Source organism: Epinephelus fuscoguttatus, linkage group LG10 (genome assembly GCF_011397635.1).
Source record: "Epinephelus fuscoguttatus linkage group LG10, E.fuscoguttatus.final_Chr_v1".
Lineage (NCBI taxonomy): Eukaryota > Metazoa > Chordata > Actinopteri > Perciformes > Serranidae > Epinephelus > Epinephelus fuscoguttatus.
The window spans coordinates 37537727-37555766 of record NC_064761.1 but is presented as its reverse complement, the minus strand read 5'-3'; the positions used below and the strand labels follow the sequence as shown (position 1 = coordinate 37555766).

At 39.2% G+C, this 18040-nt stretch overlaps 1 protein-coding gene across 8 annotated transcripts in view; it reads right to left on the bottom strand.

Annotated features, from left to right (window-relative positions):
- Positions 1–18040, bottom strand: part of LOC125895302 (LIM domain containing preferred translocation partner in lipoma) — a 253387-nt gene that overhangs the window by 157527 nt on the left and 77820 nt on the right. For all 8 annotated transcript variants that reach the window (XM_049587035.1, XM_049587036.1, XM_049587030.1 and 5 more), the window contains one exon: positions 6075–6268. In XM_049587035.1, the coding sequence (XP_049442992.1) occupies positions 6075–6264 (190 nt within the window). In that variant the 5' untranslated portion in view covers positions 6265–6268. The remainder of the gene's footprint in view (positions 1–6074; positions 6269–18040) is intronic.

Genomic DNA, 18040 nt, shown 5'->3' with positions numbered 1-18040 from the left:
AGGGTCACTGTCTGAGACCTATATGTCATTCACTTCCTCCCGCTGGGGCTTAATTCAGAACAAGTTCTCCCTAAAACATCTGAGGGCAGACCTCGCTAACCGCGCACCGCCCTGTCTGCACCGGCTCCTTTGTCCGTACAATAAACACGGCCTCAGACTGCTCATTCCAGCCCCGACGCTGGCCTCTGCTAGACAAAGGGACAGCGAGGCGCTGTGCCAAATTGACTTGTCCCTAATTTTTATGCTAATCCTCAATTTTACATCAGACGGTCCGCACATTTGATATAAAAGATATTAAATAAATAAATAAAGAGAGACCCAGATAATCTGTTCATAAAGACGTCTTATCCTTTGACAAGTGGAGATGTCTGCAGATGGCTTTACATATTTGCATGCTCAAACTGCTGAAAACAACCAGTCACCAGCATCATTATTAAATGTTAATGTTTTAATGGATGTTGTTGCCCAAAAGGCAGAACATTTTACTGCTTTAGTTTTCACGCTGCAACCTATAGGACATTACATATGAGCAATGAGAAATTAAAGTTATTAATTAGTGTTTCCTCCATATTTCCCTTTTCAATCAACAGCAGTTGAACTGAATCTTCATAATGAGGAGAAAATTCGAAGCATTGCGCAGTTTATATAATTACTGTCACTCTCAATGTGAACAAGGTCAGAGATAGAAGAGAAAACTGGGATTAACAGTTTTTTCTCAAGTCACTGAGGTCATGAGATGTTAACAACATAACTCTGGTGCAACTGAAATTATAAAAGTTCAACATTTACATGTGAAAATGTACCAAAACGTATCCCCACCCTCTTTATATTGTTTCATTAATCCTCTTAATGCCTGGACAATGATTAATTGTGGAGAATAAGGCAGTGGCAACGCGTCTAGATTAAATGTTTTGTGGTAAAATGACATATTGGAATTACAAGGCTTTAATGACACCACAAATCATCAACTGGAAATAAAATCTATTTCTTTTAATTTGACACAAATCTGTGAACACTGCCAGAGGTAAATAAAAACATAAAGAGACCCAGGGTTCATTTCTTTCCTCCACTCTTCTAGGTGTGACACCAGAAATTAAAGGTAGCGTCACTCAAATATTGTTTAATGGAATACTGTTAATAAAAACTGTCACAGTAATTCTATCTTCTAGAGCTCCAAACGTATCCTTTCATTGTAGGCCAAGCCAAAGTATTTACACCAAAGGCCAAATTTACAAACTGAACAAGACGGGATGACTGGTGCCGTTTTGTTTTTCCCTCAGTGGTGGGCAGAGCTCAAACAGGAGCCGTCTAAGAACAAATTTTTACAAAACTAACATCTGGAGTAGCAGACAGGTCCACAGCTCAAACCACAAACCCCCACAGACAGCAGTGTTTTCAACCTGACAGCGTGCTCACTGCTTGCCGAATTTCATAACCGTTTCCCCTGTTTTGGAAATGTAGGGCTCTCGGGGCGGGGGGTGTGGGGGGGTGGGGTGTGGGGGGGGTTGTTGAGGGTAGAGGTTTAGATAATGGTCACATTAAAACACATATACCAGATGGGGAGGTGGGAGATATACGGCTGAATATCTGCTATGTGTCATGTTCAACCTTTGTTATATAATGAAGTGCTTTCTGAAGACTTCAGCCAAATTAACGGTGGACTCATTAGGAAGGGCCACATTTTGGGGGCGAAAATTACAATAACAAAAACAAAAGAAAAATACACTTATACTATTACTGCCAATAACAGTAGAAAAGTCCGGAGTCTCAGGTAAAATAAGAGTAACCTACATATTGTTAGAGGTCAGTAGTAATACTTGGCCATTTCATTGTTTCAAGGCTCTATTTTCACTGGTTTTAAAACAGAGCTTCTGACAAACGAAGAGATCTTTTACAACACTAAACACACTATTAGTTTTGGAGAGGAGGAGACCTCTGTGGATAATTCGGCTCCTGGTTAGAACCTCCTGAGCAATGAACACTGAAGGAATTGTAATCAGGAGACATTTCAGGTGGTTGAAATTTGAAATCTTACACACTGTTTCTTTTTGAGGCAGACTCGATGATTAAAATCCTCCATCTGGTTAAAATATATAGTTAATAATAACCAAGATCTATAAAGTGTATTGTAAAAAGTCCTTGATTGACATTGTTGGAAAGGTCTGGGATAGTAAAATACACAGCTCAAAAAATATAGAACACTGGTCGAGTCGTTTTTAGACGTTTCAATGCGGAAAAGTTACATTTTATCACATCTTTAACTGATGAAAAAAAACAGACATCAATGCCAGTAAAAAGCCTTTTAGGCAACACTGAGTAGGTTTCTTCTATTTTCAGTTTTCAGTTTCATATTTTATCAGCGGCTTCCGAAGATTTCAAATGACATTATTGTCATATTTTTCTTATCAGCAAAAGAAAATGGTTTCTCTTCATGTCTATAAATCATCCTATATTTGTGTCTGTTTTGGTCAGAAAGTCTTGTGCGTATTATTATGAACATAAACCTAAAAAAAGGAAATACATTTTACGTCTTGACATCTCTAAACACCAGGGGTCTTCATTTAGAAATGGAAACTAAAAATGATATCTGATAATATAAGTGTCTCTCTCAACAGATATTACTCATCAAAGGTGTTTATGAAGGCAGTTGTTACACTGTGAATTTCTATCGCATGTGAAACAGACGCAGAGCCACGCTCTGTAGGGCACAGCCTCAACTTATTTCTACCTTATCTTAAATCATCTCTGCCTGAGATGTAAACCTTAATCGTTCCAGACTGTAACCCTGTTGCAATGGAACAAAGACTAATTAAATAAGTTACACATAGAAATTAAAGTCCTTGAACTCTATTAGTAAATGTGTCCATTGCATATTAACTTGCAGCACAATAACCTTTTCTTCTTCTTCTTTTTTTTTCTTTTTTTACACAACCAAACCAGCAGGTCCCACGGGGCCTAAAAAAAGCAGACAACACAAGGCTTCCTGGACTCACACATGATTGCAAACCACAGTTCTCACACTGTATGTTTATTAGAAATTAGGCATGCAACAAGGCCTCTGTCACACTGCAAAGATGTGAGTGTATGCATGAAGCAGAACTCCCATCAAAAATGTGCACTTATTATTACACGTACAGAGGCAGCAGAGGAGAGCGATTACAGGCCACGAACAAAGTATTTCAGTTCCTGATAAGTTGTGATATAAGTCAGAGGCTGAGCTGCCACATAAATACACACAGCTGTGCACGGTTGGACCAAATATACTTTGAGTTTTTGTCTCGTGTTATTAAGCTGTGGCTGTCAATTTGTGTTCACTCAAAGAACCTTAATAATCAAAATTTCTGAGAAAAAAGGGCCAAAACTACAAACATCAAGATCTACGTTACAACTACAAAAGTAAACTCAGTAGAGTGCAGATCTTCACCAGGCAGCAAAGCAACCACCGGGCTGAGTTCTCCTGCTAACAGGCACTGTATGTGAAATTTAGATGTGATGTAAACAACTTAGCCCTTTTTAAACAGGAACTGTGCAAATTTGCAGGAAAGCCCAATCAGTCTTTTTTCAGCATTGGCAGTATAAAAACAAAATCGGGGAGTGCAGCAAAATGCCGCCTACCTACTTTTGTTTATACAGGATGCGTCTTTTTCGGGGCAATGGGGGGCGTGAGCAAGTAACAAAACATGTAGCTCAGCGTGTGACGTAAACAGTGACGTGGGAGGGAAGCCGCGGCTGGTCAGTCCTTCGGCGATTCTGTCATAAGTCGGCCCGTCCTTCACCGTCCCCGTCATCTGACGGTTAATGGCCTCTTCGTTTACGAGGGCAAGGAGGGCGCACAATTCCTTGTCTCCCCAGTTGCTCATCTTTACAGTGTCTGTCAGGTTTGTGTTTCCCTCTTGCTACTAGCTGCTTGCTAATTCCTGCTATCAGCTGTTTCCTGTTAGTCCATCGCCAGTGGGTTGCACGTGCAGCGTCATCAACAGCTCCTCCCACAAGTCATCAACAGCCCCTCCAGTGGCGGATGGGCGCCTCATTCTTTTTAAACCAAAAAGATTCCGCCGATATGTCTCCCCCTATGTGGCGGAAAATTGGGCACCCTGGATCAACTCGCAAATCCGGCTCTGTGTGTCTAAACGCTCGCAGCTTGCTGGCAAAACGGCCCAACATTCGCAGAACATCTGGCAATGTAAAAGGGGCTAGTGTCTACAACACAGTCAGAAATCTTAAATCCATGTCCATCCGGTGGCTGGAACAAAACCAGTTGCAGCCATGGCAGCCGGAGTAGTCAAGATGGCAGCAAAGATAACTAGAACAACTTATTTATTAATCTCATATTGTACCTAACTTTATTCAACCATATGGAGTTACTTTGCATGCTCCTGTTCAAAATAAGACCAAACTTTTCAAATGGTTAATTTTTGAGCCATGGCAAAGACCAAAATGTGGCCTGTGACAGACGGTAAGGCTTGTTGTTTCTAGCAAAGCCAATTTCTGGAGAACTTGCAGCACCTACCAGCTGATTAAGAGAAGTAAAGCATCAGCAGCTAATGACGATTGGGCTGATTGGTCGAGTAGTTTGTACTAACTCACTAACACCAAATGCATGATCATTATACTTAAATGTATAGGTGGATGATCAGTGTTACCATGACAATAAAATGCTCTCTAGCATCAGTGAGCATGTCGTGTTTCAGTATGCTCCCTTTCTCCAGCTCTTTATTTACATCACTGCTCCTCTCTCTTTTGCAGGTGATGGTGAAAGCTTTGCTGAGGTCTGTTCGTTGCCAGTTGCAGCATACTGTTGGCTGGAGTCACATCTTTTACAAAATATATCATATTATAATTGTGGAATTACTAAATAGCCCTACCTGGCAAACAATGGGTGAATCGGATTGTGTGTCACTTAAACAAATGACTTTACGCATTAAATGCGTCTTTAATGATTGTGTTTTATAAGCAAACTCACAGCAGCTGTGTTAAAGTGAAATAGACATTTAAAGTTTTGACATTTTAGGGTCTTGTCTGCTGTAGACTATGCGACTCACCACAATCAATACAGTGACATTGCTACTAAAGTTCACTTGCTCCTGAGGGAAAGCTGAGTTCGTTGGTGAGACAAAGAAGTGACTCAAGCAGAAGCGGAACCGTGAATGCGGACTGATCCTAAAAATGGAGAGGGCAACATAAAATATTCAATGTCAGCAAAGTCTTACATTTGCAATGTAAGAGATTCTGGACAGTTTGGGTCCGGGCCGATCAGGTTTCAAAAACACATAAAGAAGAAACCCGCGTTTTCAAGAATGTATTTTTATGTCCATTTATGTGTATTGCATCAGACAGGCTATTACAAAACTGCAAAATTCGCTAAAAGTTCCTCCGTTGTGCAAAAAAGTTTTATGCTCGCTAAGGGAGATTTTCGCCTTTATCGAAAGAGTTGATGTTATAAATGTGAAACGGAAACACCTCAGATTAAGTTCTGCCTCTGTGAACAACATGTCAGCAACTTCTGGTCAGGTTCTAAAATACAATTCCTAAACATATAGCTTTATCTCAAGATGATGGCACTAGCATTTGCTAAATTTAAGCAAATTTTTCTACATATTGAGAAAATGTTTCTGGGAAATTTTGTATCAGATAAATGTAGTTGTTGTTAGTCTGGCTAAACTAGTTTTAAGACTTCTCTGGGTTCTGTGAGACTAAATAATCTTGGCAAGTTAAATTTTCTTGCTCTGTTGGTGGATCATTTTGCTTATTTTAAGTCATATTTCTTTGATTTCATTGGGGGTTTTTTGTTGTTGTTTTTGAGAGCTGACTTTTTGCAGTGTAGTTTGCTTGCTCCAAACCAGTGGATAAAAGATGCCTCCTTCACATTCTTCTTTGCAGCATTTCAAAAGTTTGCTTACAATTTGTTTGGAAATTGAATGGAAGCATGACTGCTAACTTTGAAACACCAATTGCATGCTTAAGATAAACTCCAGCTGGTAGAACAAAAGCAATACTGTTCTTAATTTGTATTTGTTTAAGATAGCGTCTAAAGTGACCGTATAAGGGTTTAATTTTAAATCTTGTGGTGTTACCTGCAGTACCAGAGAGGTCGGGCTCTCCTGCCTGTTTGTAAGGGTTGAACTTGGGCTTGGGTGCAACCATAGGGGCAAATTTCTTGGGTGCCTGCTGCTGGGACACAGAGATGCTCGCACTACCCAAAGACGGAGTGGTCTCCATCCTGGCGGCCACTTGTCCCGTCTGGTCGTTAGTTGGGTTCCACATGGTTCTGTTGAGCAAAGAGAAAAGTTATTAAAATTAAAGCTTGGACCTGTGAATTTAAGGGCAACATGGGCGATGAAGACTCTCTGAAAACTACACTTTAGAGATAAGGTGAAGAAACAGAAAACTTAACAATGGATCACAGTAGGAAAAAACATGTCAAAGAATTACAGAACCCAGCCACAAACAGTTAATCTTTAATAACACAAAAACATTTATCCTTTAACATTTTAATTTGGACCTCCTGCCAGCTGGAATCATCAATAGAAACAATGCATAATCTGTCTGATGAAGGACAGGAGCACCAGCGATCTTTGCCAGGGAAGTAAGAGGCCTGGACCAAAGTCAAAAAGGGTCTCCTGAGTCAAACTGCAGCAGCCCTCCTAACGGTAATATCCTTTAGTAGATTAGAGTTTGACTACAGATTCCTGAAAATGATCATGCTGATTAAAATAATACACATCCTTTGTTTCTTTCTTTTTTTTTAATATCAAAACTATACAATAGACAACTGAGTGGTTGCACTGCTACAGGAAGTGACCACATGACCAATGTAAAGACAGTTATGGATTGTGGGGCCAGGTAGGACCTGAGTGAAGAGGTTGTGGTTGTGCATTGTGCAGGGAAATGTATCCTAAAGAGAGTGCTACTGCATGTGTAATAAAATGTATCCAACCAGAAGTCTACCCCTCTGTTTCCTGAGATATGAGGTTGAGTTAAGGCCAGAAAAGTGTTTTATGGAGGACATTATGATGTCACAGTGAAGCTGACCTTTGACCTTTTGGATATAAAGTGTCATCACTTCGTAATTTTATCCTGTTAGACATTTGTGTGAAATGTTGTCATAATCAGCATATGAATTCTTGAGTTGTGAGGTCACACTAACCTTGACCTTTGACCTCTGATCACCAAATTCAATCTGTTTATTCTTAAATCCAAGTGGACGTTTCTTTTTAATCTCAACAAATTCCCTCAGGTTGTTCTTGAGATGTCATGTTCACAAGAATGAGACAGACAAGCTCACAGTGACCATGATCTTTGTCCACCAAAATCTACTCAGTTTATTCTTCAGTCCAAGTGGACGTTTTTGCCAAAATTGAAGAAATTCCCTTGAGGTGTTCTTGAGAAATCTGCGTCACAACAATGAGACAGATAAGCTCACAGTGACCTTGCCTAATGACCATCTATAACCTCCAAAATCTAGTCAGTTTATTCTTCAGTCCAAGTGGACGTTTGTGCCAAAATTGAAGAAATTCCCTTGAGGTGTTCTTGAGAAATCTGGTTCACAAGAATGAGACAGACAAGCTCACAGTGACCTTGACTAATGACCACCTACGACCACCAAAATTGAGTCAGTTTATTCTTCAGTCCAAGTGGATGTTTGTGCCAAATTTGAAGAAATTCCCTCGAGGTGTTCTTGAGAAATCTGGTTCACAAGAATGAGACAGACAAGCTCACAGTGACCTTGCCTAATGACCACCTATGACCACCAAAATCTAGTCAGTTTACTCTTCAGTCCAAGTGGACGTTTGTGCCAAATTTGAAGAAATTCCCTCGAGGTGTTCTTGAGAAATCTGGTTCGCAAGAATGAGACAGACAAGCTCACAATGACCTTTACTAATGACCACCAAAATCTAGTCACTTTATTCTTCAGTCCAAGTGGACATTTGTGCCACATGTGAAGAAATTACTTTGAGGTGTTCTTGAGAAATTTGGTTCACAAGAATGAGACAGACAAGCTCACAGTGACCTTTACTAATGACCACCAAAATCTAGTCACTTTATTCTTCAGTCCAAGTGGACGTTTGTGCCACATGTGAAGAAATTACTTTGAGGTGTTCTTGAGAAATTTGGTTCACAAGAATGAGACAGACAAGCTCACAATGACCTCTACTAATGACCACCTATGACCACCAAAATTGAGTCAGTTTATTCTTCAGTCCAAGTGGACGTTTGTGCCAAATTTGGAAAAATTCCCTTGAGTTTACAAGTTGGGACAGATAGATGTATGGACAACCCTAAAATATAATGCCTCTGGTTATCACCGACGCGGGAGAATTAAAAAAGAGAGCAGCTCAATAGAGAAGTCACCAGCAGCTGTATGTCCTGATCTGACCACGTATCATTTGGTCATCTGTTAAACCTCAGTCTGTTTGTTTGTTTGTTGTTGTTTTTCCATTGAACTGTTGACAGGCTCAGTAAGAACCAAGCTGTGCAAAACATGTCTCACTTTCTTTACCCACTACTTCTGAGGATTTCTGCATAATAACGGAGGCAGCTGTATACATAATTATATATGTGTAAAAGTCTACGTCTTGTATTTCAACTATTGAGTCATACTGTTAAATCAGCTGGTAGCATGTTTTGTAAAAGTAAAAAAAGGTAACACATACCGTGTTCTGACATATATCCATGTGTCCAATATAATACAGTAACAAGGTATCAAAGAGGGAAGGAAATCACTTTGAACTTGCAACCTTTTTTTACTCGCCTCCTTTCTTGCAATGCCTCAACAAAAACAACAAATCAAGAAAGTGATGTGTGAAACAAAGAGAAAACAACAAAGTAGTTTCAAACCAAAAAGACTTCATAACAAATCACTGAAAGATGACCATCATTGATTTGAAGTGTTGATGCAGCTGTCAAAAACAAGATCAAATCAGTGTCTATACGTCATGTACAGAGATTAATGTGTATAACTTCATTTTCAAATTACAGTAATTTATTTGTTTTATTTTGTTGGAGGCCACTTGAAAATCGTTCCATCAAGATGCAGCTGATATTGATCAATATCATGATGTTCATTATTATATTGTATTAGTGGACGTTTGTGGCCTTAATACAGTTACAGTGAGAACAACAGAGTAAAAGACTTGGCTGTGGCTGAGGACACAAACATCCAGTATTTCACCATCGCATTCTGAAATCACTTGAAATATTTGAACTATTTATACGCCGCGCTTTTCCCCCCCCATCCCTCTTTTTGTTTGTGTTTGTTGTTGCTGTGTTCTGATGTTTCTGCTGTTTATTATCCTCAGTCTGACTGATACAGGGTTTACATTCTTTCTCCGGAGCACAGGAGAAAAAAAAAAAGCCCACGCACAATCATCTTTTAATATCTGCTCAAATCCCTGCTCCTCCTGCCGCCTGAATGGTTTCTTACTTTTGATATTTTTCCCTGCTCTTAATGCTGCGATTCAGACACGCGCTGGTGTCTCACACCCACCTGTCCTTTCAATGCAAATGCTTTCATTTCTCGACGCTCAAATGGCTAACAAAATAAAAGATGAATTAAAAAGGAGGAGAAAAAAGCAGAAATGATCTTAGAATGTATGCGTAAGAGGACTCGATACACGACACCTTGAAGAGAAAATGTCTGTTTCAGTATGTGGTTACATTTTTTGAAGATGGCAAATAATTCTCAGTAGGATGTCACCTTTTGTGTGCCGGATTAAACCATTAAAATACTTAAAATAAACTTTCTTAAAAACAAATGATTTACGTACCATTTTGGAAACAAAAACCTGAACCCTACACACTGCTGACTTCAGTGTATTATCACTCTTCTGATTCATTCATAGTGTGAATAAAGACCTCTAATTGCTTTGCCTCCATTGAACCGTAAAATCTTAAGTACATAATAGTCATTTTGAACTGCCTTCAAATTAAAGTTAAATCTACCTTCTTTCTGAGAAATGGTCTCTTTGAAAAATTGTTGATAATGTGTGATTTACAAAAAAAAAAATAAAATGTAACAAGGTCGCCGTTTCTGAAAAGAAATGTTGTTTCACCTCCATTGTGCTGAGTCGGAGGCAGGAACCTCAATGAGATACCTCAAAACCGAAGCAACTAAGACTATTTGCATTATTCCTCAAGGACTGAGTAGAAATGTACATTTTTGTTCTATGTATTTTTATTAATGACTTAAAGGCTTATATCATATTTTATTACTCAGAGTTCCATGACAAACAGTATTTTAACAGTAGTCCATCTCCTGGTACTTTTAGACCTCCTAAAACAGCTGGCCGCTGTGGTTTTCAACAACAGATCCAGACTATCTGTCAAATCACAACATGGATTCACCTTCTGACATCAAAGCAAAAACACAGAATCTACTGTAGTCAGATATGAAGACAGAACGGACCGCACAAAAGAGCGTCCACTGCAGGACGAGTAGGGGAATGTTTGCTAAGGAGTCTTCCACATGGACAGAGGACGTGAGCCTCCTAAGCATATATGACTGCAGTCTTTTCAGGGTGTCTACAGGTATCAGACAGTTATATTTAATGTTTTTAGGACACTTTTTAACCAAATTTAGGACAGATTTTTGGTCAAACCATGTTTTACCTATTTAAGCATTGCAGGTAAGCAGTATAAGTCAATCTACATTTTGCCAACAGGTAAGTGCAAGTAAAAAGTATAATGACAGTATTATAGTTTTAGGTTTATAACATTAGAAATGTGGACTTTTCCATAGAAAGGCTTCACTCATTTTCACAAAAAGAAATTTAAAAATGGATAAATAAAAATTAGATAAAATGTTTGTAGTAAAAACATTTAAGACTACTTTAAGACCTCATTATTGTAACATTGAATTTAACTGAATTTGACTTTTTAAGGACCTGTAGACACCCTGCTTTTCTGTGTTCAAAATGTTAATTCATCTTCTGATCACGACTCAATAAATCATGATGCAGTTCAGTAGCGTTATTTAGGCTCAAAGTCTCAATAAGCATCATTTCAGCTCCATCTTTTGACACTTCAGATCTGTTTTTCACCTGCAGAATATCTACAAATGCACAAGTTATAAACACACTGTACAGACTTCTAGTGCAAAATATATTAATTCAAGTCCTATTTAATGAATTAATTTAGTTTGAATGACAATCTTTGTGAGGCTTTACTGGCTCAAGGTTCCTGTAGCTTAAGGAAAGTCAGATTTCAGACTTGTTAAGACTTTTTACTAATCCCACTCAGAATGAAATTTAATACAATTTTAGAATAACCAAAATCAAGGTTAAAAAAAAAAATCACAAACTGACATCATTTACTTAAGGTTAGGGACAATTTTGCCCAGATGACTATTGTAACATAATCATGCATGGCAGAGACCAGGTTAGAAGAGAAGTGGGAAATGCCCAGGAGTTTTGGCAAGTTTTTTTTTTTTTGGCAAATTTGTGTTTCTCAGTCTGCATGTTAGATTCCACTGCTTTGGTTCCCATCGTGCTGAGGTTGAAAAACGTTTTGCATAAAAAACACAAAACACCTCATGTGCTTTGCCCCGTAGTGGTTTCAAAAATTTCACGAAACATTGGTCCAACAGACAGTTTTTGTAGAACTTGCACTTCCCCATGTCGTTGTACAGTGACAGCTAGCTAGCAGACTGTGGATCCTCAGCTCAGAGCATCTGACCAGAAACAAAATGTGGCTGTTGTTGGTTCCACGATCCTGATGTGTGTAACGTTAATGTGACGTTCAATGAATCACTTCAGAAAAATAGTCGTTGCCAGTTATTTTTTGAGATTTTACAATGCAACATCAAGAAAATAAAGATTCATTAAATCCTACTTTCCATGTCTGAGCATGTTTAAGACTTTTGAAAGACTGATTTAAGATATTGTAATACCAATAAAGGCCTTAATTTTAAATTAATGAATTGAATGCCTTTCAAACTTTTTTTTTTCCTGTAGTACACTAGGGGTGGGCGATATAATATCAAATAATATCACCATAATTCAGGGTATTTTTGCAGTAATTATATTCTTGATGATATGACAAATCTGAAAAAAAAGTTATTGTTAATTTACAAAATATATAAAAATGATCTCTCATTTCTTTAGTTTGTGAACAACAACAGTAACTCAGAGTGAGATTCAGATTCTGTATACAATATCAATAGTTAAGAAAATAAAATCTACTACATATTACACATTTAAACAGCTCCCAAGTACAAAAAATGTCCCCTGGGATCTATATACAGTACAGGCCAAAAGTTTGGACACACCTTCTCATTCAATGCGTCTTCTTTATTTTCATGACTATTTACATTGTAGATTCTCACTGAAGGCATCAAAACTATGAATGAACACATGTGGAGTTATGTACTTAACAAAAAAAGGTGAAATAACTGAAAACATGTTTTATATTCTAGTTTCTTCAAAATAGCCACCCTTTGCTCTGATTACTGCTTTGCACACTCTTGGCATTCTCTCCATGAGCTTCAAGAGGTAGTCACCTGAAATGGTTTTCCAACAGTCTTGAAGGAGTTCCCAGAGGTGTTTAGCACTTGTTGGCCCCTTTGCCTTCACTCTGCGGTCCAGCTCACCCCAAACCATCTCCATTGGGTTCAGGTCCGGTGACTGTGGAGGCCAGGTCATCTGCCGCAGCACTCCATCACTCTCCTTCTTGGTCAAATAGCCCTTACACAGCCTGGAGGTGTGTTTGGGGTCATTGTCCTGTTGAAAAATAAATGATCGTCCAACTAAACGCAAACCGGATGGGATGGCATGTCGCTGCAGGATGCTGTGGTAGCCATGCTGGTTCAGTGTGCCTTCAATTTTGAATAAATCCCCAACAGTGTCACCAGCAAAACACCCCCACACCATCACACCTCCTCCTCCATGCTTCACAGTGGGAACCAGGCATGTGGAATCCATCCGTTCACCTTTTCTGCGTCTCACAAAGACACGGCGGTTGGAACCAAAGATCTCAAATTTGGACTCATCAGACCAAAGCACAGATTTCCACTGGTCTAATGTCCATTCCTTGTGTTTCTTGGCCCAAACAAATCTCTTCTGCTTGTTGCCTCTCCTTAGCAGTGGTTTCCTAGCAGCTATTTGACCATGAAGGCCTGATTCGCGCAGTCTCCTCTTAACAGTTGTTCTAGAGATGGGTCTGCTGCTAGAACTCTGTGTGGCATTCATCTGGTCTCTGATCTGAGCTGCTGTTAACTTGCGATTTCTGAGGCTGGTGACTCGGATGAACTTATCCTCAGAAGCAGAGGTGACTCTTGGTCTTCCTTTCCTGGGTCGGTCCTCATGTGTGCCAGTTTCGTTGTAACGCTTGATGGTTTTTGCGACTCCACTTGGGGACACATTTAAAGTTTTTGCAATTTTCCGGACTGACTGACCTTCATTTCTTAAAGTAATGATGGCCACTCGTTTTTCTTTAGTTAGCTGATTGGTTCTTGCCATAATATGAATTTTAACAGTTGTCCAATAGGGCTGTCGGCTGTGTATTAACCTGACTTCTGCACAACACAACTGATGGTCCCAACCCCATTGATAAAGCAAGAAATTCCACTAATTAACCCTGATAAGGCACACCTGTGAAGTGGAAACCATTTCAGGTGACTACCTCTTGAAGCTCATGGAGAGAATGCCAAGAGTGTGCAAAGCAGTAATCAGAGCAAAGGGTGGCTATTTTGAAGAAACTAGAATATAAAACATGTTTTCAGTTATTTCACCTTTTTTTGTTAAGTACATAACTCCACATGTGTTCATTCATAGTTTTGATGCCTTCAGTGAGAATCTACAATGTAAATAGTCATGAAAATAAAGAAAACGCATTGAATGAGAAGGTGTGTCCAAACTTTTGGCCTGTACTGTATATAGATCAACAGATGATTTCCTTCTTTTAGGAAAATCCTAAATGACTGACCTGGACCTTTATGCTCTGCCATTTCTCCTCTAATCATTACGATGTAACCTGTGACAGGCTGTTATGATACCACAACTATCACACATTCACATATATGGAGTTTTTTGTCAAGGCGCGAACATCACATAGGTTTACATTACCAAAGGTTTATGACAAAATCATTTGACGACACCGACTCTTGTGTGCGCATGGTGAGAGAGGAGAGGGAGAGACACTGTGCTGCTGCCAGAGGAGCCGCTGAATGAGTTCCCTCTGAGCAGTAAGTCACTAAAAGAGTCTGAGAAGTCCAGGGCTGTTCATAAAACATTCAGGACGCCACAGTTTATTCCACACTACTGAAGCTGCTCCTCTTTTTGGAACCACTGCAGAGTCGGTAATAATTTTGCTTTCAGCCATGCTCGTTGTTACATTTTTTTATGATATTAAAATTGATACCAGTATTATCATGAACAAGATGATATGGCACACCCCCATAGTACAGTCATCAAATGCCATTAAAATAAAGGTTATAATCTAAATGTTTTGACTTTCAGATGTGTCCAGTGTCGTGTTCACATTAATGTGTTATCTCTACAATAAAAAAGATGAGCCGAGAAGACACAGATACACTCAGCCTGGGCTGATAATAAACATTTACACATATATTTTAATTATAATTCTACCCTTCACATGAGGATGAAACACTGTGAGAGAGTATAGTTCACTCACTTCATTCCTACACCGGAGAAAGTTTGTCTCCTGTAGCTCCTGTAAGTGATAAAGTGCTCGCTGTTGTGATTCATGTCAGGGATTAAGTGGTTCTACCAACACCGCCCACCGCTGCTCAAAGAGTTACAGTCTACATGGTCATGTGATCGATTTCCTGTTTGATTTTGGCATGCAATGCAGGTTTGGAATATCCTTTTTTGGTGTAAAGTCGAACTCCATCTGCACAGTATTAATAGTACTTATGAAACGAGGCCTTGTTTTGATATCCATATAATGCGATCTTGTCTCCTTCCCTTTACATGCAGACGTGCTGAAGGCATTGCAGCTTTCAGTTTAATATACTGCCTGTAAATATTTTGTATGAACTGTCTTTTTTGCATCTGTTTTCTATCGAGCAGTGTTGGAGACGATCCTCGCGTGCAGCAGTGACAGGGTACACCTACTGTGGGGCAGTTTGTCATTGTATCACAGGCGGACGAACGCATTCACAACTTCAGAGTTTCCATTTCAGCCTACGTGTCTCAGGACTGTGGGAGGAAACCAGAGCGCCCACACAAACACGATATATGCAGCACATACCATATGTTTAGAATCTGAACTTTGCTGTAAATATATTCTGACTCAACAGATGTGGCCCCATTGTATCACAGACTCCTGAGATCTCCTGAGCTGGCACTGCGCACCATCGTGTGGGGAGAGCTCTGATGATGTGAGACTAAACATGACATGCTTTTTTGCTTATTTAACTTTGACTTAGTGTTCTGTGATCTCCTGCAACTTAATAAGCTAAATTATGCATTTGCTTACCGTTCATCTGTATCATCTTTGATGTGTTCAGTGATAAAAACTACAAGTCCCTCCCTCGTGCTCGTGACTGAACACAAGAAGACATGTACACACACACACATATACACACAATAGATTGATATGAGTGAGGCACAGGTCGAAAGTACACATGCACTTGTGGAAAAAAAAAAGGCTGCGTCAGTATTGAAGCCTCATGAAAGGAAAGTCAATTCTGATTGCTGGGGCAGTTACGAGATGACTCACAAAGCTGTGACACCGTGTTTAACAGTTTGCTTTATGGGGGCACGGCAGTCGGGCTGTCTTCTCACAGCTGTTCCGCTGCACTTTTACAGCTGTCATTGAGGAACTGCTGCAGGTGTTTCTGCTGCATTAATCTTTCATATCCACCAAGGAAACTATCAAACAAAACCATCCAAAGAGGACCACAGAGAGTACAGAATTCAAACATAAAATGGCAGGGTTCAGAGATTTTTTTGGGGGGGGAAAGCATGACATGCTTTCTAGCAAATCTTTGTGGCTGGGAGACTGAACGCATGTTGAAAACATACACAAAACTGCAGAACTTGATCTGGCAGTGTTCAAGATCTTCTGCTTACAAAGAGATGCTGTGGCTTCAATAGCTTCTTTCTTTTGCCTTTCTCAACAGACAAATATACAAAGATCTAGGGGCCACAGACTCAAGTGTTTAATATTTTATATTGGAAAATGTTCACCTTCTGAAAATGTGAGGTGAGCAACAGAGGAATTACTCAGTAAAAGTTCAGTAAAAGATATGAATCTAAAACTTACCCGTGCAGCAGTTGGGCACTGTAGTTTTCAGAAAATGTCAGGTAAACAGGAGTAAATATCAGAGCTGGGTCGATTTCCTGTTTTGGTCGAATTTAAACCAGTTTGAATTACTGCAGACCAGCTGAACCAGCACTTGTCATTATGACACTTTCTGGCAAATTAAAAAGTAGCCAACATCAGCAACCTGTGCTAATGGTGTCATAGCATTAAATCCAACTTGTATTGCGTTAGTATTAAGTAACATGACAATGTGATTCACCTCATATTATGTTTATTATTTTCTTGAGAGACATGGAAGTCTCTCAAGAAAACTGAAACTGTACCAATATGGCAAGAGAGTTAATTTTTGAAACATCAGTTTGTAGTCACTGCATCTACAATAACTCAACAATTAGCCACTTTGTTAGCATGCAGGTTGCAGTAACATGGGCCATAATAGCTCCAAAAAAAAAAAAGAATATGGCTCAGCTTGAGTAAGCTCATTATTTGTGACATGCCAGTTTCCTCTGGCATATCTTTATCTTTATCTCTCAAATTTGAAACTACTCCAGCTGCTAGACTTTCATGCTAGCCGATCTGTAAGCCTATCACAGATGGTCAAACGGCTGTAGTCACAAAACTAGGCCTGTCACTTAGTTTAAATGTTTTTTATTGGCAAAAACATAGGCTGCTTCAGCTGATTTTTTTTATGCGCACATGTGCCCCTAAATATTTTTTACAGTTCACACACACCTATTTTTAGTCGCAAATCGAGTGAAACACTCGCACTGTCGAGCGCTGAACACAATATAAAAACAGAGCATTCCACTACGCTCGCAGCTTGGAGGCATTCGGGTTGGCCCTAATTTGTATACAGTTCCAGATATCTGAATGTTGGACGACACCAGATTCAGAATTCTTGTTTCATTTTGTTTACACATGAATGCCAGAGGTTTTTACAGAGGCAACTTTAGATATTTCTTTTCATCACTGAATGAATCAGAACACTACTGTCAACAGACATGAAATAATCAATTTTCGCCATGTTTTAGGAATAAAATGTTCTATATATCAGGCTATAAATAATTCATTCTAAAAACCTCCAGAATATAGATAGGAGTGACACTGGAAAGTGTGGTGTATGTAAGGGCTACTGCAGTGGAGATTTCTGGCACAGAGTATGAGACAAAAATAATTGAAGAAGTGTAATGTAAAAGGGTAAAAATTTTAACCAATATCACCATGACACTTACCCAGCTGATTCCTGACATCAAAGGTCAAGTGTGTACAATTAAGTGGTAACTAGTCGTGAGGCTGCAGATTGTGACCAACTGAAACTTCGCCCATGTGTCAAGTGTACAGGAGAACTATGGTGGCCAACGTGAAAACAAGAACGGTCACATATATAGAGCCAGTGTTTGGTTTGTTCATTTTGGGCTACTGCAGTAACATGGCAGTGCAACAAGGAGAAGGACCAATAAACACCCCTAAATCCAACTCACTGGACCTTTAAGAAAACTAATTTTTTTTCATATAACAAGTTTTCTACGAATAGAATATGCAAATATCTAATAAAAATGTGCTTTTTGTGTACATTTCCTGATCAGAAATCTGAACTAAAATAAATCTTAATGTATATTTTGGATGTTTTCTTTCCTCTAGTCTAAAGGAGACATAGTGTAGAAGAAAAATAGCCCAAAATCTGTGCATGAAAAAAAAATGATTTGACCTATAGTGTCTCCCCTAGACAAAAAAAAAAGCAAATCTGCTGGTGTGCTTTTACACAACAGTCCTGGGAAAAAAACACACACACACACTACAGGGTGTCCAATGCTGT